The 19,858-nt window shown below is 39.6% G+C and overlaps 1 protein-coding gene across 2 annotated transcripts; it reads left to right on the top strand.

Moving 5' to 3' along the window:
* Positions 1–576: 576 nt before the first annotated feature.
* Positions 577–19,107, top strand: uckl1a (uridine-cytidine kinase 1-like 1a). Of its 2 annotated transcripts, XM_023290520.3 has the most exons (15): positions 592–811; positions 6,959–7,146; positions 7,375–7,481; positions 9,276–9,446; positions 9,771–9,842; positions 9,995–10,184; positions 10,316–10,377; positions 12,350–12,366; positions 12,596–12,694; positions 12,784–12,877; positions 14,105–14,167; positions 14,269–14,391; positions 14,649–14,756; positions 15,009–15,165; positions 17,111–19,107. In XM_023290520.3, exons 1-15 carry the CDS (start codon positions 669–671, stop codon positions 17,191–17,193), a joined length of 1,677 nt encoding a protein of 558 aa, XP_023146288.3. In that variant the 5' UTR covers positions 592–668; the 3' UTR covers positions 17,194–19,107. The 2 variants fall into 2 exon arrangements, with proteins under 2 accessions (XP_035813263.2, XP_023146288.3); XM_035957370.2 differs by lacking the exon at positions 17,111–19,107 and having other exon boundaries at positions 577–811; positions 14,649–14,786; positions 15,009–15,148.
* The last annotated feature ends 751 nt before the right edge of the window (positions 19,108–19,858 follow it).

The raw sequence follows: 19,858 nt of genomic DNA, 5'->3' as shown, positions 1-19,858 counted from the left end.
CTATTGTTTTTGTTGTTTTGTTTCCTTTTTTGTTTCGCTTGTGCTTTTTGGCTTATTTTTGTCATTTTATGTTTTTTTTGTCTCACTTGTGTTGTCTGTTATTTTTGTTGCTTTGAAACATTTTTGTCTAATTTTTGTCTCTTTTTTTGTTTTGTTTCATGACCTTTGTCTCATTTTTTGTCATTTTGTTTCTCATTTTTGTCATTCTGTGTCTCATTTTTGTTGTTTTTTTTTGTCCGTCTTTTGTCGTTTTGATCATATTGTAAAACACTGTATCATTCAGTTCCAGATACTTGTGACTGAATGTTTTGTTCCTTTGTAGACACTCTGTGATCTGGAAGTTGTAATGTGTAAATGATAAACTGAGGCATAATGTTGTTAAAGTTGAATTTATTTTTCTTCAGAAATTTCAGGTTGTTCATGATGTTTTGTACAAAGATAATTCCTTATATGTGAACATTTTCAGAATGTACTTTTTCGCACTAAAACAAAGGAAACATTCGGAGTTTTTGTTATTTATTGGTCATTATGATTTCACCGTTACGGCCCACTTCAGATCAAATTGGACTGAATGTGGCCCCTGAACTAGAATGAATTTGACACTCTTGCTCTGGATTGTGTGTTTTCATGTGAGCGTTTGCCCTTGACTGACTGTGTGGGAGCACGTGATGACAAACTACATTACCCACAATCCCCCCGTGCGGTTAAGAAGAAATCCATCCATGGCTTTAACCAGCCGATGCCGGCTCCGAGGTCGCAGGATCCCAACCGAAGCGGAGTGCGGGAAAATGATGTCGTCCCGCTCGGACAGGTACCTGACACTACCAGTATTTTTACCTGTGTTTGACTTCCTTATTCCGACATTATTCGTGCAGGTTTTGATATTTAAATCTAGTCCGCAGCAGCAGCAGCGTCCTGATCCTGTAATATAACCACACTGACGCCCCCAGTCCGCCTCCTCCTCCAAACAGAGTAAAGATACGTGTGCAGATTTATCACCGGTGTTCAGTTTAACCTCTGTGCGTGTTGATGTGCATTCAGTAAGTGAGCAGCATCCTGGCAGCGGTGATGTAACGGCAGAGATGCGTTGATCTCTTCAGAAGTAGGTGAGCTGCATGTCGACACAGTTGTGCGTCACAGACTCTCTGATGAGAAACCACTAGAAAACCCCCTGAATTACCTTTAATAGATCTGCTCAGTGTGAGCTCTGTTGTGTTCACAGTGACCAAGGAGACGCTTTTCAGTACCAGGTAGATTTTTTTTACTTAAATAAGTCTTTTTATAGATTTTTTTTAATAATGCAAAAAGTATTTTTCACCCTCCAAGTTTCCTGCTAAACAATCTGTATGCAGCTGGAAATAAGTTGAGTACAGTAGTGGATGGAGTATTCAGATCACTTGAAAATAGCCACATTGCAATATAAAAATACTGGATTTTTCTTTGCATAATAGAAAATCACTAGCACCAAAATAATTAAGAATTAAAGGTGGATTTTTTTTGTGTGTTTTAAATTGAAAGCTTGTTTACTCAAACATAATAGACTTTTTTTTTGCTTATTAAAATAGTAAACAATTACAGGAAAATGCACAGATGATCTCTCAGACTAGTCAGAATAGTCTGACTGCACCTCATTATGCTATTGGAAAATACACTGCATGTCCACAAACAAAAGTCGCCACTTGGATTTAACTAAGCAAATCTGAAAGTGCCTCACATAATAGGTAATAGATAATTACTGCAGTAATGAATATGTTTCAGCTGCAACAACTTATTTAACCCTAGCTGATGCAGTGAGGAGCTCATTTCTTAAATAACCATGTCAGAAGACATATCCTGTGGTCATGGAAAGAATATTAATCTGTCTCAGGAAGGGTCAAACTGGCCTGCATCAAGCAAAGAAAACAACTAAGGAGATTTCTGAAACTACTAAAATCAGGTTAAGAATCGTCCAACGCATTATTAAAACCTGAAGGATAGTGATGAACCATCATCTTAGAGGAACAAATGTGGTCAGAACAAACTCTTAGATGATCGCAGGAAATCAACAGTAGAACTCGCAGCTATGTTTGATAGTGAAAGAGCATTACCACATGCAGAATATAAAGGCAAGGGACTGGGACTAAACAGCTGTGTAACCTTAAGAAAACCACTGATCAGTGAGGCTAATCACAAGAAAAAAGCTTATCCAAACGATGCCACAGCGAATGTGTGTTGTTCTCAGCTAAAGGCAGTCAAATGAAATATTACAGTGTGGGACTTTTTTTTTTTTTTTGGACGGGCAGTGTATAAAAGAGCTCTTGGTTGTTTGTGTTTCTTTAAACCAGTCGCAGTCTTCTTGGCTGGAGGTAAGCCCAAGATGTTTTGTTGTAACACTTTCACATGCGTAGATATAGACTATCATTACAATGGCTAAGTCCCCGAAAAAGAAAACTATCAGAACAATAAAAGATGTCTCTTGGCTTTGTGACAGGATATTTACCGATAAAAGAGACAAACATATTTTGATCATCTGTGCCCAAACAGGTGAAGCCTGTCTGTACTTTATCTCAGGAGGAGCTTAGTGGACTCATTAAAACTACAGATGATTTGCTAGCAGTGTGTGGCTCTTGCGGAAACTTTATTAAAGCAAAAGCACCGTATGTACTTGTGGAGGTTTGCAGGATGGCCCTTCATCTATCATTGCCAGCAAGTATTTCAGGAGATTCTTTTGCAATAGAAAACAAGCTGGCAGCTATTTTTTTTCTCTCGTGTTTAGATAATACCCTGCTTTAAACCCTGTTTGACTGTAGAAGTTTCACCTGGTCCTCCGCTTTCAACGGGGACACGACCAAAACCACGGCCAAACACTGAAAATAATAAATAATACATTTAAAGAGGCATGTTTAGGAAAAACTGATGAATATTAACAACAAAATGTACCTCAAGTATAAATCTTACTCATTATGACAGTGTTCAAGTCAAATGTATTTGTAGATGATAACACCAGGTGCTGATCAAAGAGCTTTTCAGAGAAATTTAAATAATTAAAACTCAAATAAATTAGTAAGTAGCAGCAGGAGACAAAAGTCAAACAAGTTTATTGCGATATTAATAATTCAGGGGCTCAAACAGTTTTTGATAGATGAGAATTTCAAGGATCAAGGCTAAATATAAAGGACTTTCTACCATTTCCTTTTAATATCTTGATTTCTTTGGGTTTTAGACACAGCTAGACTTCATTTTAGTGTCTGGATGGAGATTTTTCACTGTTGTGTCCTGTTACTGTATAAATGGTGGCGTCCCTTTGGCTCTGTTGTGTTTCTGTGGATCAGGCCAGTGACCTGAGAGGAAGGATCAACAGAAGAAGTCCATCCTGTCCTGTTGTTATTTACAGGTGACTATTAATACCAGCCAAGCAGCTCTTTGCTGTCAGTGTTCCGCTGATCCTCTTAGAGTCCGTCACTCTCAGAGAAAGGAGGACACATGGGCAGCAGCATGGAGCTCATTTCACTGAGGCTTCACAGATAACACATGTGTGAAGGCAGACTGGAAACAGACCTGTAATTTACACACCACCTCGGTCAGCGCTGAGTGACGCTTGCTGTTGTTTTGGGGAGGTTACCACGGTGACAGGCGAGCTGGAGGGCAGCAGGTTGTCATCTGAAGCAGATCTGACTCTGCTGGACTGTGCAGGAGCCCGAATCTCCGGGTGTTGGTCTCTGAGGTCTGACCGCAGGTAGGATCAGACTCACTGCAGTGTTGTTGCTGATGTTGTTTTCTGTCAGCGCAGGCAGGATGCCCGTTTTCCCCTCTCACAGCTCACACACATACTGTGGATACATGTGTGTGCACTATAAATAGACTGAACAGGGGCTGGTGAGAGGTCAGAGGAAGTGCAGGATTCAGGTTAGTTTGCAGGGATTGTGATTTGAGAGCTGCCTGCTGTGTGTTGTTACTGAACCTGTATTGTTTTAAAATACAAAACACTCATCAGACTGCTGTCCATCACATACGAAACAGGCAGAGATCTAATCTAATTTATAATTCTTGCCAGTGGAACCACTTGAGTTCCTGAAAGTGTCCTCTGAGAGCGTGATGTAGAAGCTGAGCTGACGTTTGCATGTTGCATTGTAAACAGCTGAGAGCTTAATCACCATGATTTTGTTAAGCTGTGACGTTTTAAGTAACAAACAGCAGCATTAAGACCATGCAGGCATTCAGATCCATTACTGTAACACCAAAGTGTAAAAATACTCTATTAGCAGGGAAGGTGCTGACAACCTAACTCAAAGTTCACCTCTCTAAATGTACCTTTTTATCCAGTATAATGTAATATCAGTGTGTGTAATAATACAGATTAATGCATAATATGACTATAATATGCATTAATGTTTAGGTACTTGCTTGAGGTGGAGCTACATTTAACTGTTTATCATGTTCACTGCTGAATAATTTTGCTCAATCTGTTTGTTATTTAGTTGTAAAATGCAACAATGACATCTTTTCATCACAAATATTCAGTGCAAAGTTACATCTTTATATGTCCAAACATGAAAATATTACTAGGTTTAGTCTAGTTTAATGCAAAGAAAAGCTGCGAATTCTTGCATTTGAGAATTTTAACCCATTAAATCTTATACATTTTTGATGAAAATCCCTTGTGAAGACAGTTGTGTGCACTCCAAGCAAAAAGATTTTAATCTCAGTCACTGAAAATTTTATTTGTCTATTTGTCCCCACTGTTGTTGGGACTTTTTTGCATCGTATTTTTAAAGTTCTTTATTCAAGATGTGCAAAATGCAGTCCATTCAAAAGTACAACATTTCCCTCTAGAACATCATAAAATGGAAATACTCAAGTACCTTAAATTTGTACTTTGCAGAACAGCAACTTTAGAAAAGAAAGTCTCAGTCATTTTTTTTTCTAGCGGCAACTTAGATTTGACCTCACAAACAGTCTTACATAACACCCTGTTAATGTTTGTGCGTGACAGGGCAGAAGTATTTTCTTCTTGCACTACAGGTTTCAGCCTACTTAAAATTGCACCCTAATGTTTTTTTTCACCGCAGCACTGTCACTCTGTCAGACAGAAATATGTAAAATTAAATACATCTCCTTTCTTGCTTCATAATAACAGGTTTTTCTAACGATACACAAATAAAAGCTTTATTATCATCTCACACTGTTAGATAGAAGATCAGGAGGTGGATAGTGTCAGGGTAGAGTCTTTGGTAACTAATATGAGAAAACTTTATCATTGCTGTACACATGAAAGTGTTGCAGCAGGAGATATGTCTGTGCAGATTTTATTTATGTCAACAAAAATGATGGAAATGTTAAATTACAGGGAGGAAGGTAAAATGAGCAAGAGAGATGAAAGAAGTCCAGATTTTCCCATTATTCAGGCGAATCATTTTATGATGTGGGTTGTCACCTCTATACAGTTTAAACAACACATTTTCAAAGCAGCAGTAAACACAGTGCAGCTGAGACTGTTGGAAATATCGTACATTTTGGAGATAGTCAACAAATGGTTTGTTTATGTAACAGTTACCACCTGATAAACACCCAGAAATGCAGGAATCCTACATGTTCTCTTCTAGCCATGTTAGCTTTGGCTTCATAGCACTGCTGGTCCTGAGATCAGCATCATGGAGCCACCAGCATGGCTGTAGGTTTGTGTCAGGAAAATTCTTCAGTGGAGTTCTGACTTTTCCAAATGAATGCTCAGAGTCGTTTCTCATGTCAAAGCAAAGTTTCTCTTGTGCAAGAAATCACTTGAACAGAGCAGAGTCTGGATGAGTGACTGACAATAAGTGGAAATAGCTTACCTTTTAAGCAGGCTCATGAGTTACAGGACGTTCTTTCGCAGTGGTGTTATCAGTTTCTGAGCAGCCAGTTTCAATCGGCTGCTTGCAAAACCTACTGGTTATATTTTTGTGCTCAAAGTTAATCATGGAAATTTACACTGGGTTTTATGACTTCACAGTCACACAGTTATACAGTAGTTTAAAATCATGAAGATAATTTAATCATAACATTATTGTAATTTTAGAACAGTTTGTAGTCTTGTTTGTACACACGTATTAGTATTTTTACATGTTCTAGTAACCTACATAACGTTGTAACCCTCAAAAGCAGTTTCCTGGCTGTTTTTTTGCACCTGGCTCGTTTTATTCGATGCAAAAACCACAACAGTGACTAGATGTCAACTCAACTCCACTTTAAAAAACAAAGTTAGAATCCCACTAATCACAAAAAAGAAAAAAAAAGTTGTATTTCTTTGATTATTTATTTTACACATAATGAAAAAAACTTAAAATCAACATATACAACCTTTTTCCAAGTGCCCACGGCTGTAATCAATAATAATTCCTTGAACTGCTGGTATTTTCTGCACTTTTACAGTTACTTTTATTCCACAAGCCACTTTATGCTAATGTCACTTATAGAGTAGAAATACAGTATTTATTCATTTTTCATTCCTCATTCTTGTATATATTGTATATATTATTGTTATTGTGATTTTTATCTTTACTGTACTTATGGTTAGTGTTGCTCTGAAAGATTTTTGCTGCTGTAACAATGGAAATTTCCTCTGACCTGGGGAGTAATAAAGGACTATCTTATCTTAATCAGAACGGTGTCTCTGCAGACTATAAATATGTTTTATTTATAAAACAGCACATCACAGGTGGGTAATTCAGGTCTGCTTAACAGTCTGGAAATTCTTTTTGTTCTTACAGGTTCTGGTTTTGATAAATGGTGTAATTTTGTGATGTTTTGTCTTTCAAACCCACTCACAGGTTTTGGGATTCGGAGTGATAATTCAGACAGTAAATACATATCCATTATAGAGCTACAGAATACAGACAGTTTGATTAACGGCCTTCAGAAAGTACCTGTCACAGTTTCTCTCCCAGTTCTTGATGACTGATGTGTTCAGGCTCTAACCTGCCCTGCTGTTTGCGTTTTGCAGTGGTAGTGGGGAGGACTCGTTGGACCGGCTGCTGCCTCCAGCCGGGGCCCCTCGCAGGAAGAGCACCACCTCTTTGAGCAAAACAGAACCTCCTCTGCTGCGTACAGGCACTCGCACCATCTACACCGCCGGCCGACCGCCCTGGTATGACGAGCACGGAGCCCAGTCCAAAGAGGCCTTTGTCATCGGTATGACACTCACTGATGATGTTTTCAGTCCTCCTGACTGTTTTTTCTTTGCCTTCCCCACATGCCAAGTTGTGGCTTTGAGCCACAGAACCTGTCTTACTCCTTATTCTCTCATATTATACCCATAAACACTTTAGTGCTATCACACATGCATACCACCAGACAACATTAGACACACTCCGAAAAACACAAATAAATGGGCCTTTGAAATGCTGTGTGGATCTGCAGGGTTGTGTGGGGGCAGCGCCTCAGGGAAGACCACCGTGGCCAATAAGATCATCGAGGCTCTGGATGTGCCGTGGGTTGTGCTCTTGTCTATGGATTCTTTCTACAAGGTGAGAGAGTCATGCATGTTAGTATGTTCTGTCTTTTATAAATTTGTTTATTCCCGATTATCTGTGTGTTCGCCGCAGGACGAAAGGATCTTCTTTTAGAAGGAGATGTTTTGTTAATCTTAAGAGCATTTTTCATCGAAGCACGTCATTATGCTGCTCTCACCGTTTTCAGTAAATAAGAGGTTCTGGTGATGCTTTTAGATTATAGCCTGCAAATTACAGACTGAGTATTTTGTACACACGCCATCATGTTGACAAACCACCTACAGGTAATGGTAGAAGTACAGAGAATAATGGGCACATTTGTGTTTGGGAGGAACCTGGAAACAAATTACACTATAAAAAGTTTTAAATGACCCAGAACATATAAAATATTTACCCAGGTTTAGCAGGGAACCAACACGTTTAGCCAAATGTTCTCTGATAATAGTTACGACATGAAAAGAGCTACGTGTCACAGACTTTCAGACTTCTGTTTCTTTTACAAACCCGTGACAAACTCTAATATGAAAGCAGCAGCTGATGTTTCCATCCAGACTCTTTAATTGACATGCTGCATTCGTTGGCAGATTGTCGTATAAAACTCATCTTGAACATCTTCCTTCAAAATGACAAATTCTAATTGTATTCTTTGGCAGGAACAGAGCAGAACAAATCACTATGCAACCCACCGTACTGTCCACACAGGACTATGGACATTTCCTGTGTGTTCATGCTGCTGTTAGTAGTTTTAAACCACCTCAGTGTTGTTCCCTTCATTACTGCAGGCACATCAGACAGAAAGGGTGGACGATCATCACTGCTGTCTAGACGGCATCAGCTGATCTGTCTTCATTTGTTTCTTAAGCTCAGATATTTAACATCTTTAATCGAGTTCAGCCAACCACAACACAAGTTCCTCAACTCTGAATTGGTTTCCAGTACATAGAGCTGACTGGGATGAGCTACACAGCTGGAAGTTAGAGACGTTCTTTCCTCTGATAGACTTTAAAGCTTTATTGACTAACTGTGATTGTGATCTTGTCTTGATGTGTTAGTTCTCATGTTTCCTGAGTGAATAAATCTCAGCTTAAGTGTAACTATTAAGCAGCTTTTACATTTAATTTTCTCGTCAGTACACACAACCATGCAACACATAGAGACTGAATGCGCTCATACGAGGTACAAATGAAAATTCATGCACATTTTATGAGCATATGAGCACATTATGTATCCAGAAAGCAAGAAAAAAAGCGACAAAAACATACTGAAACCAAAAAATTAAGTTTAAATAGTAATTTACCGTACTAATGCAGATTGATGACCAACAAAGGAGGTATAATGGTTGCAGTTGGAATTATACCATCGTCAGAAATAAAAGTTTTAGCAGCTACTGTGTCTGTCAACAGTCTAAAGAATAAATACAGAATTTGTCCAATATCTATTTCTCAGACAGATTACATTTTTTCCCTTTTAAATGACTTCCTGTTTTTGATTATGCTATAAATCTTAATAAAAAGGTTAACATTAGGAGCTGTGCACACTTGTCTTTTGGTTTTTCCATTTCAGATTTTGAATCAATTAAACAAGATACAACATGCTCATTAATTTGCTTCAGAGCTGCTCATAGGTTGATTTTTAAACTCAAATTTTTGATCCCGTCTACATCCTCTTCTTTGATTCCAGTTTTTATGCTAAGCTAAGCTAAACTCAACCTATCTCTCTGCAAAGACGTGAAAGCGGCGTGTATCTTATTTAACTGTTTTTCAAACCATGAAACGGTGAATTTTCAAGTAAATCTGCTGTGTTTTGCAGGTTTTATCCGCCGAGGAGCAGGCCCTGGCAGCAAAGAACGACTACAACTTCGACCATCCGGGGGCCTTTGACTTTGAGCTGCTGGTCGCCACGCTGCGGAAACTGAAACAGGGCAAAAGTGTGAAGATCCCAGTGTATGACTTCACCACACACAGGAGACAGAAAGACTGGGTGAGTCCTGTTTTATCACATGCAGGTAAAGTTGCCTCATTTCTGCATGAAAGTCCTCAGTGTTGATTTTCTCAAACATTACATTAAACATGAATCATGTCATTTTGACAAGAAGAACAGCAGTAATGAGACAGCTGCTTTCTGCAGGTTAATTTTTCAAAATTGAAAATATATTAACCTTCAATGATATATTATTTTTTAAAACACATTTTCCAAAGTGACATGCTGCAGCTTTTATCTTCAAAAAGCTAAAAAAAAAAAAAGGCTGTTGATGAAGCAGCTTTCTTCTTTTCAGACTCTTAGTTTTCTTTCCTTTCTTTGTAGAAAAATGTGTACGGTGCCAGTGTAATCATTTTTGAAGGAATTATGTCCTTTGCGGACAAAGAGCTGCTTCAGGTAAGACTGTGTGTGTCTTTTATTTCTTTGCTTTTGAAGAATTCTTGAGTGAAGGAAAGTAATCAGCAGCGGGAGTTTGTTGTTTGTGCAGCTGCTTTGCTGAAGTGAACATTATTGAAGCGTTCAGGGGTGTTTGCTCTTCCCACCTGCAGCTCCTGGATATGAAAATCTTTGTGGACACAGACTCAGACATCCGGCTCGTCCGGCGGCTCCGCAGGGACATCACAGAGCGCGGACGGGACATTGAAGGCGTCATCAAGCAGTACAACAAGTTTGTGAAGCCGGCCTTTGAGCAGTACATCGAGCCCACCATGAGGCTGGCTGATATTGTGGTGCCGAGAGGTGAGACAGGAAGCAGGAGCCTCCTCACGACTACTGCAACCTAAACTTCTGACATAGTTTTGACTTTGCTACAAAGAATGAACCAACAGCTCCTCTGACTGTGCTGATCTCTGCTGGTTTTCTCCTCTAAGGTGGTGGGAACATGGTGGCCATTGATCTGATAGTGCAGCATGTTCACAGTCAGCTGGAGGAGGTGAGTCACCAAGACGCTCACTGAACATTAAGAGGGTGGCGCCACCATGTGTCCAAGAGCTGCAACAGACAAACTCCCATTTCTGTGTTAGAGGACAGTACACGTACACTTGTAGTTTTCATTCACAAAGTTTTAGACTGTTAATTATCTCATAGATAGATAGATAGATAGATAGATAGATCTGAAAATTCTTGTGTTACAGCAGCTGAACAGAAAAGCACAAGCAATCCAACCTATAACATATGAAAGTAAAAATAGCTCTCAAAATATAATGACATAATATACAAAGTACAACCGATACAAACGATGAGATGAACAGTTGTAAGGAATTGCAGTTTTGGGCAGCAAACATTCCCTATGTTGGTGCTTGTAACAACAAAGCTGAATCACTTTGTTAGAAAAGGTGCCCCAAAAACTAAAAAGTGAATCCCACCTAAGTAGATAACATGCCACATCTTCCTTTGTTACTATGAACACACCCTGCAGCTTATTTTGAGATGATCACTTATATAAAATTGTGAAAATATTCCCTGATGTAAGCACTGCATACTCCAGTCTATGAGTAATGCTTGATAAAAGCCATAATTCCAAGATAACTGATAAAATGATGAAGCGTAAACTAAGTCACAACCATGTTCAAATGTCTAAAAAGCTTCTTTAAAGATCTTCAAAAAATCAGCAAGAGAAGTCATCATTCAGATGCAGCAGGATTTATTTGTTGACAAAAATCCAGGAGTAGTTCTTAGCAGTGATTAACACCCCAAGAAGAACCGAAGATACTGAGCTGTGCATCGTCTTTTATACTGTGAGAGTTGGTCATTTTTCCATGCCTACAGGGCGTATGATAGGAGTGATAGTTTTGACACCATTATACTTTTCTAAATCTATTGGTCAGATCATATTTCACCCCTAGATCTCACTTTACAGAGGACATGCGTGTTAGGTTATCATTATGTCATGTTTTACAGAGAACATGCCCAGACATGTTCAACCTTTTTGCTCCACATTTTACCGTCATAATTTTGTGATATATTTCATGCATATTAGGAATTGTTATGTTTCTAATATATTTTAAAAGTTCTAGCACCTTAAGTTTACACCATTAGGTTTTGAGTACACCACATCTCATTTTATAAAAAGTATGTATCTTCACATCTAAGTTACAGGTTATACTTTGTGATCTTCCAGCTCTGTGTGTGTGTGTGTGTGTGTGTGTGTGTGTGTGTGTGTGTGTGTGTGTGTCCTCCACAGACACACCATACTATCAAACATCAGTCATTACTAGAATATTCATCATTATGTATTTTATAAATATGTTTTAACTCTGGTCATCAGTCTAATAGCATTTGCCATAATTCTATAAATCTTTTACTTTTAGCACATCGTACCCAAAAAATTTTATACTACATAACATGTTGTTACTGTTAAAGCTCCGATCTGATTTTTACTAGTAAAACAAGCATAACATGAACAGAATTATCTTTTAAATAGGACAGCACAACTAATCAAATATCTGACATTAGAACGGCTTATTTCACACTTTCAAAAAAATCACTGTTCTGAGTAGCTGAGTGGGGAGACTAGAGGCTTCTCTGTGCACAACCTGCATGTGAGGCGTTTAGGGAACATTGGTAACTTGTAGCGTCCTTTGATATGCAAGATGTTCTGCAAGTTTTGTCTGCCATTATCACATGTTGCCTCCAGGAGATGCAATTCAGGTATGTGAACGTTAGCAGGATGGTACCTAAAGATGGAGTGAAAACAATACTCTGTTTATTCAAATGTGAAAATGTAATCAAATATTTCATTTTAAACATCAATTATTAATCGTGGTGGTCTCAGTATTAATTAAAATAATTGTGATTATCATTTTGGCTGTAATCAAGCAGCCCTGCTTTTCACACATTTTCTCTTTTTAATCTTCATTTTCTGCATCATTTCATTGCCTTTCTCTTGCCCTCTCTTCATGCAGCGTGAGCTCAGTGTCAGGTATGCTGATCCCTATTTTGACTTCTCTGGCTTTGGTCCACTTAATGTGATTGAAAATTTTATACCCGTGCTGTGTCCACTCTGACCTTCACACTGTGTCTCATCTGTCTCTCTGCATTAAGTAGCTCTCGGAGACTCTCAGCTTTCTCAGACGGCTTTGTGGCTGTGAGAGAGCAGCAGAATGACACAGTAATACCCTCTGATCTAAACTTCCTCTCCTCGGTCTCAGGGCTCTCCTGGCTTCAGCCCAGCAGACGCAGCCCTTGCCTCAGACGCTCAGTGTGCTGGAGAGTACGCCACAGGTCCGAGGCCTGCACACCATCATCAGGTACAGACATCTGCTCGTGCACACCTCCGAGTCCTCATCCCAGCACCTAAATAGAAGTTTTAAACCTTTCATTTTGCTCTGCTCTACAGGAACAAAGAAACCAGCCGAGACGAGTTCATTTTCTACTCAAAGAGATTAATGCGGCTTCTCATAGAACATGCACTGACATTTCTGCCATCTCAGGTGAGTAGACTTTGAGTGTCAGTATCTGTATTTTCTTTTTTAAAAGTGGACAACTTTCATGAGCAACTTGTCACTCATAGTAACGAGACTGCAGAAAATTATCGCTCAACTCTGTACTGTAGTTTTTGATCTTTACACATATTGTTTTGACGTTACAGCCTACAACTTTGCTGTTGTGGTTCGTTGTCCCCTCTATAGTCAGTTTGTTTTCAGGAGCTGATTTGAGACTAGACAGTGAGTGTAACAAAACATTTATCAGCTAAAGAAATTTATGTTTCCTTCAGCAGCTGGTAGAGACCAAAAACAGAGCAGAAAGGAGAATGAATGTTGGTCTGAAACAAGACTCCACATGAAGGTTAATGCTGTCAAGTGTAAATATTGAAGTGTTTGCATAAAGGGTGGTCATTTGTTAGTCATGTTTACTGCACAGCTTGTTTCTGCTCCTTCTAAGTTGAAAAAATAATATCTGTTATCGCATGACTTAAGATCAATAAACAGTAAATCATGTATTACCTGCTTCACATACTAACCACTATACAAGTGCAGCATGTTGCACATCAGTAATCACACCTAAAATATTGTTACAGTGATACACTGATCAGGCACAACATTATGACCACCTACTTAATATTGTGTTGGTCGCCTTTATGCTGCTAAAACTCCTCTGACTCAGGGGGGCGACATGGACACAGGACCTCTGGGGATGTCCTGTGGCATCGGGATGGTAACAGTGAATTGTGTGGGTCCTGTGGGTTGCAGGGTGGGACCTACCTAGATCAGGTTGATCCTGGCACATCACAGATGCTCAGTAAGACTTGGATCAGGGAAGTGTGGAACCCAGGTGAACAGCTTAGCTCTGTCGTGTTCCCCGGGCCACTAATAGGCAGTTTTTGTGGTGTGTCGGGGTACATTGTCCTGCTGAGGGTGGCAGCTGGCATCAAGGACTGCTGTTGCTATGGGGGGTTGTTTGACCTGTAATGTTTAGGTGGGTGGTACATGTCAAACATCCACATGAATGTCAGGACTCAAGGTTTCCCACCAGAACATTGTGTAGTGTATAAAGGACAGATAGGTGTCACACATTCACAGGATACATATATACATACAGTATGTACAGACTGAAACAGATACATTTCTCCTCTTTTGTCTGCCTCTGTGGATGTTGGCTGTTTGTGTGATTCAGCACTAAATCCTATAAACAAACTCTTTTTCTGCATCTTCTAACAGCACTGCGTGGTTCAGACTCCACAGGGTCATGAGTACGAAGGCCGCAGCTACAACGGTAAAGGGGTGAGTGATGTTCCTGTTTTACAAGGTCTTGTTAAACTTCCAGTCGAGTGTTTCTTCAGGGTTTCTGTCGTCACGCTCGCTCTGCTGCCTTGTCTCCACAGATCACCGGTGTGTCGATCCTGCGGGCGGGAGAGACCATGGAACCCGCCCTGAGGGCCGTGTGCAAGGACGTCCGCATTGGCAAGATCCTCATCCAGACCAACCTGGATTCGGGCGAACCGGAGGTATCAATAATGAGTCACTTAGCTCCAAATGTCTTTACTATTAATATCTCTCAGATCCTTCAAGGTGTTTCATTTTTTTAAGACTTCCCACAGTGTCGCTTGGAGTCTCAGAAATCACATCAAACAAAAGATCAAAATGTTTTGATTGTTTTTTTGTTCATTATTTATTTCTTCCACATGATGTGTGTCTCCGTGGTAACTACCCTTCCTGCTTTTGTAACCATGGTAACCCGTCTCCTCCTCTCTGGCCTCGCCAGCTGCATTACCTGCGTCTGCCCAAAGACATCAGTGAAGATCATGTCATCCTAATGGACAGCACAGTCTCCACCGGCGCTGCTGCCATGATGGCAGTACGAGTCCTATTGGTGGGTGGAGATTAGCATCATTATTCTTCAGTAAGGCAACAATAGGACCCTGTCCTCTTCCTCAGTCACATATTTCAGTGCTCGTCTGTGTGGTTATTGTATTTTTGCATTTTTTGTCCCGTTGAGGTTTGATTGATATTATTTCTGTGAAAGTCAAATGTTCTCTTCCCTGGTTTTCCACTCATTAGTTAAGTTTCTTGTGAGAGTCGAGCAGCTGTTACAGTTGTTGCTGTGGTTTGTGTGGCTGAGCAGGATCATGAGGTGCAGGAGGATAGGATCGTGTTGGTGTCACTGCTGATGGCAGAGCTCGGGGTGCACTCTGTGGCCTACGCCTTCCCAAAGGTCAAAATCATCACCACTGCTGTGGACAAGAGCCTGGACGATTTTTTACATGTAATTCCTGGTATCGGTAAGCCATCATATACATCTGTTCACTCTTTCTGTACCTGTCCTGCAAAATCACATTATGTCTGAAGTGGTATTTATTTGTCCACTTTGAGGCTGTAAGTTTAAAAAAAAGTGTCTGGCTGACAGAAAAACTAATATTTAAAGGAAATTCATGAGTCGTCTCCACCTTTGAACACTGTCTCCAGTCTGCACGTTTTGGCTTAATGGTTTTAGATTTATGCAGAGAAATAAAAGCATCAGATAAAAGATAAAAAACCCACCTCTGTTTCAAGTTGACAGATTTCATTTCATGTCCCAGCAGATTCTAATTTTATGGTTGTGTCACTGTAGATTTGAAGAGAGCACTGCTCCCTGTCAGTACTGTAACTAAACCAAATGCACATCAGACAGGCCAGTCTCCTCTCTGTTAACATAACTAATTACAAACAATTTCATAACTACAGAATGCACGTTCTGTACAAGACGCAAGTGAGAGGCAGCATTCTGCTACTGTTGCCTGAAGAACGCATATTAAGACTAGGAAAGCTGCAGGTGTGATTGTTTAGTTTAGGATTATACCTCAAACTTACATGTCTTCTGACACTTAAGGACTCCAACACTAATGCTTCACATGGAAATGAATGTTTTTAAAAGCCAAAAAGAACAGTTACCAAAATACTGTTATCAGGATCAACTTTGTCAACCAAGATAAAAGCTGCTTGTAGGTTGGTTGATCTCAAAGCCTCTTAGGAGCAGGTTACACCTGTGTGGAAAGGACAGTAATGTGAAAGCAGAAAACGTTGATTACCTCAACTATCTTGACTGTGTACTTTACCAGGACCTCAATATTAAATCCTCTGAGTTTGAGGCAGCGATGTTAATCACTGAGCCCAGACAGAAGAAAATGCAATTGTCCCAAACTCTACGCTTTTCAATTCAATTTTATTTATATAGCACCAACTACAAGTCAAATTGTCTCAAGACACTTTACAGAACCCATATGCCTGACATCAAGAGCAAGCCCCAAGGCGACAGTGGCAAGAAAAACACCCTTTTAACAGGGGAAAAAAAGGGGGTTAGGGTTTCGCCACATTTGCCTGAGAATTTGTTGTTTAGTTATTAGATTGCTACCTTAAATCCAAATCAATGGGAGGTTAAAAAAGAATTACAGCTGCAGTTTTTATTGTGGTGAAAAAGAGGAGCAGTACAGTGGCCCGTAAGGACAAACCACATGCAAGCGGGAAAGTGCAAACATTAAGGAAAACACAAAAAAAACAGGGAAAACAAATGCAATAAGAAAAACAGAACACAAATTTCCCAAAGCATAGCAGTGAATAAGAGCTCCACATATCAAGTAATGCTTCTCAAAAACTGTGACTCCTGAGTGTCAGATGTGTACGATATACTGAATATACTGTATTTGTGAATGTGAGCAGAAATAAAGCACTACTCCACACTCCAACTGATTACATGACACACAGGTAAAGTCTGTTACTTTGGACTTAATCTGGTCCAGACCACAATCTGGAGGAAAAGTCTTAGAAGGTTCAGTGGTTTCTCGTTTGAACAGAGTCTATTGACCAACAAATGTCAGAGCAGTCGTCCAATAGCTGGTTTGAACTGATCATCAGAATCATTCCTCTCACTGACTTTCATTATACATTCAAAATTTTAAAAAAAATCACCTCAGTCAGGTATTGATAGTACTGTCAGTTCTCACATTGTTGTTCCTCTGTTGGGCCGTCACTTGCAAAATTTTACAATGCAGTGTGTTATGATGGTATTAATAGAAATTTATTTCACATTTTACATGCCAACATGGAGCTCCTAATTCCAAATCATCCAACATCTGTTTAGTTTTAATCTGTCCATGCTGTCTTTTTCATTACTCATTAGTTTATTTTGCAGTTATTTGCCCCTGTGTGACTTTGCTGACCCGCTCTGAGTGCACTGCTGTGTGTTTTCAGGGGACTTTGGGGATCGGTACTTTGGGACGGACGGATCCGACAGCTGGAGCGACGAGGAGGACCAGGAGCAGCCTTCATACTGACGGAAACATCTGTGAGCCTCTGTGAAAGAAAAAGCAAATTACTTGAAAACTCTTGTTATTGTGCGTCCTCTTCTTCAGGCATAGACTAGCAAAAACTTTGTTGTATTCACTTTTGTGTACTGTACATGAAATTTTGTACTCCGATGAGTCTGGTTTTATGCATGAGGGAAGTTCTGAGTGTTCATCGTTAATATTTTAATACAGAAGGTCGCAGAGGTGAAACAGTGCCATTACCTTTGAGGTATAACAATGCAATAACATCAATATTTATGAAATGGAACAGGTTGCACCAGCTGTTCTGAAATTCAGGATTTAGTGCTACTTTTTAAACAGTCATTTACAATTTGGATTTGCAGCATTAAACCTTGTCCTGACTAGGAGCCAGTACGTAATGTTCACCATCGTGGTTCTGCGTGTTAGCAAGCCAAAGTTTTCCTGTGTGACAGCAGACACAGCTGAAGCTGATGGATCGTCTTTCGTCTTGAGGTATTGGATCATAAACCAAAGACATTTTAACAGATTACTTTAAAAAATGAGGCATTAAATAGTGATCAAAGCTGCTAAAATCTATCCTCACTGAGACATTTAATGTCTGCTTTAGATCCATCCAGTAGTTGATGAGACATTTCACTTGAAAGCAGCCTCATGGTGGTGCTAGATGAAAAAGTCAGAGGATGTTATTGTTCACGCTCTGAGCACCGTGGATGATTGTACTAAGCTTCACGGTGATCCTCAATAATTTGAGATAGTTGTGTTAACAGTGAACTGAGGTTTCCGTCTGAATCTCTGAGGAGAAAAGTCTTATGGGGCCAAACTGGATGTTGACGACCAATTCTTCTAAACGCAGGTCTGACTTTGCTGTGTTTGTACGGACACATAAGGAGAAATATGTTTCAGAATCATCACACAGTCTAAAACGTGTTAAACCTCACTGCCATTATTAGGTCTAACATTAGTCAGACTCTGTCATTTGAAGGATTGGTGTTACGGTTGCAAATGTGACGAAGAACTTTCAGTGTTTACACTTATTACAGGATATTATATTACATACTTTTTACATACATATATTACATTAGATTTTCATGGAGCCTAATGAAAACCTATAAACTGTTTTACACCCATATTAACAAGACAACAATAGTTCAGCTGGTTTAATTGGCAGCAATGACTTAGTGGATGCAAATGTTTTGTTTGTGGGATGCAGCGTGTTTCAAATTGGAGATTTGTAAATGATACAGTATAGTTTAGCCCCACTTGTGCCTTTCTTGTAATTAGTATCAAAGTGAAATCAACGAACAAAGCATTTTTTTTCCTGGAAAATAGACAGAATCGTGTTTTATTATGTCTAGTGAAAAAGCTCTTTTATCAGTTTCTCTAACTGCTGTCATTTGAAAATGAAATTCACGCTCTTTAGGAAAGAACGCAAAATTTGAATGCATACTTTTGCATGTAAATGTAAAACTTTGGAAGAAACATTAATATGTAACAATAGAAATTAGAATTTTTTTTTTAGTCACCATCATTGCTAAATTAGGAATCAGAAGGAATAGTGAATACTTTAATCCAGATAGTTTGAAAAGCCATCTCTGGGTTTATGTTGTTTTAAAATCAGTTAATGTTAAAACATCAAGGCCAGAAACTAAGCAATTTGAATTTCTGAACAGCTGGTGCAACCGATCTCAGAATATAATCTATACAAATCAATTCATTCACACTTAATGCTGCTCTAATAAGACATTTTTATATATGTAATGGTGTAAACTTACATCTACAGTAGAGTAGTTGTCAGAGATTTTATATTAAAGATGTATCACACAGGACATTTATTCTTATTTTAGATAGAGTCAGAATTTTACACATTCAGGTCAGGAGTAAACACAAACAATGATGAAATAAACCTTCAATTCAGAGTGATTTTCATTCAGATTTCACTCGTCACTGCCACCAGTTGATATTCCCGCTGGCATCTGACGTTGTGTTGGACTGATGGTTGAGGTGGGAGGTCACGGACGGTCACAGGCTCACAGGAGAGTATTTTAAACGCTGCTCTGACTCTCAGGGTTCACGCTCAGGCCGTCCGCCTCCTGTGATGCACTTTAAGGCCTGTAGGGGTCAGTACAGCTCACCTAAAGCTTCCCCCCAGTGTGATTTATAGTGTGTCCCTTTGAGAAATCTGTTCTGTACAGTGCAGGAGAGCTGCACACTGACTCACCTGAATCCCAAGTTAGAGATTTAACATCAAGAGCGGCTGGCGCTGAGCTTCATGGTTTCACTGACTGATCTGGTGCTGAACGCAGTGTGGAGATTGCTCACTTGTGCACATGTAAGATAATGATGTTAATGTCATCTTCAGGGTTGCAAAATGAGCAGTAAAAGAAACCTCTCTTGCTTTTCCCTCCCTGTTGTGTTCACGCCTCTTGATCCTTGAGACCCTCCACCTTCTGCTCGGTGTTGTCTCCCCCCTTCTTCTTCTTCTCCTCCTCTCTCTGTCTTTTCACTGTCATGTACCTTTCAATGAATCCGACTGCCTCATTCATGCATTTATTCAGTCATTCACACGCCTCGCAGTGAGATTAGCACATCACATAAGCTGTGAATGTTGTATCATCTTTCACACCTCCAGTATCTGCTGCTCCTACACGTCTGTTTTGGGCCGTTTCCTCCC

This window comes from Amphiprion ocellaris, chromosome 8 (assembly GCF_022539595.1).
Source record: "Amphiprion ocellaris isolate individual 3 ecotype Okinawa chromosome 8, ASM2253959v1, whole genome shotgun sequence".
In the NCBI taxonomy this organism is placed as follows: Eukaryota; Metazoa; Chordata; class Actinopteri; family Pomacentridae; genus Amphiprion; species Amphiprion ocellaris.
The sequence above is the reverse complement of the archived record's forward strand: the minus strand, read 5'-3'. Positions and strand labels throughout refer to the sequence as shown.

Bases quoted from the DNA above. Each gene is read 5' to 3' on its own strand.
- uckl1a (XM_023290520.3), top strand. From the start codon at position 669: ATGACAAACTACATTACCCACAATCCCCCCGTGCGGTTAAGAAGAAAT. The intron at 14,168-14,268 runs GTGAGTGATGTT...TTGTCTCCACAG, and splicing joins GCAGCTACAACGGTAAAGGG to ATCACCGGTGTGTCGATCCT. The intron at 14,757-15,008 runs GTGGGTGGAGAT...GTGGCTGAGCAG, and splicing joins TGGCAGTACGAGTCCTATTG to GATCATGAGGTGCAGGAGGA.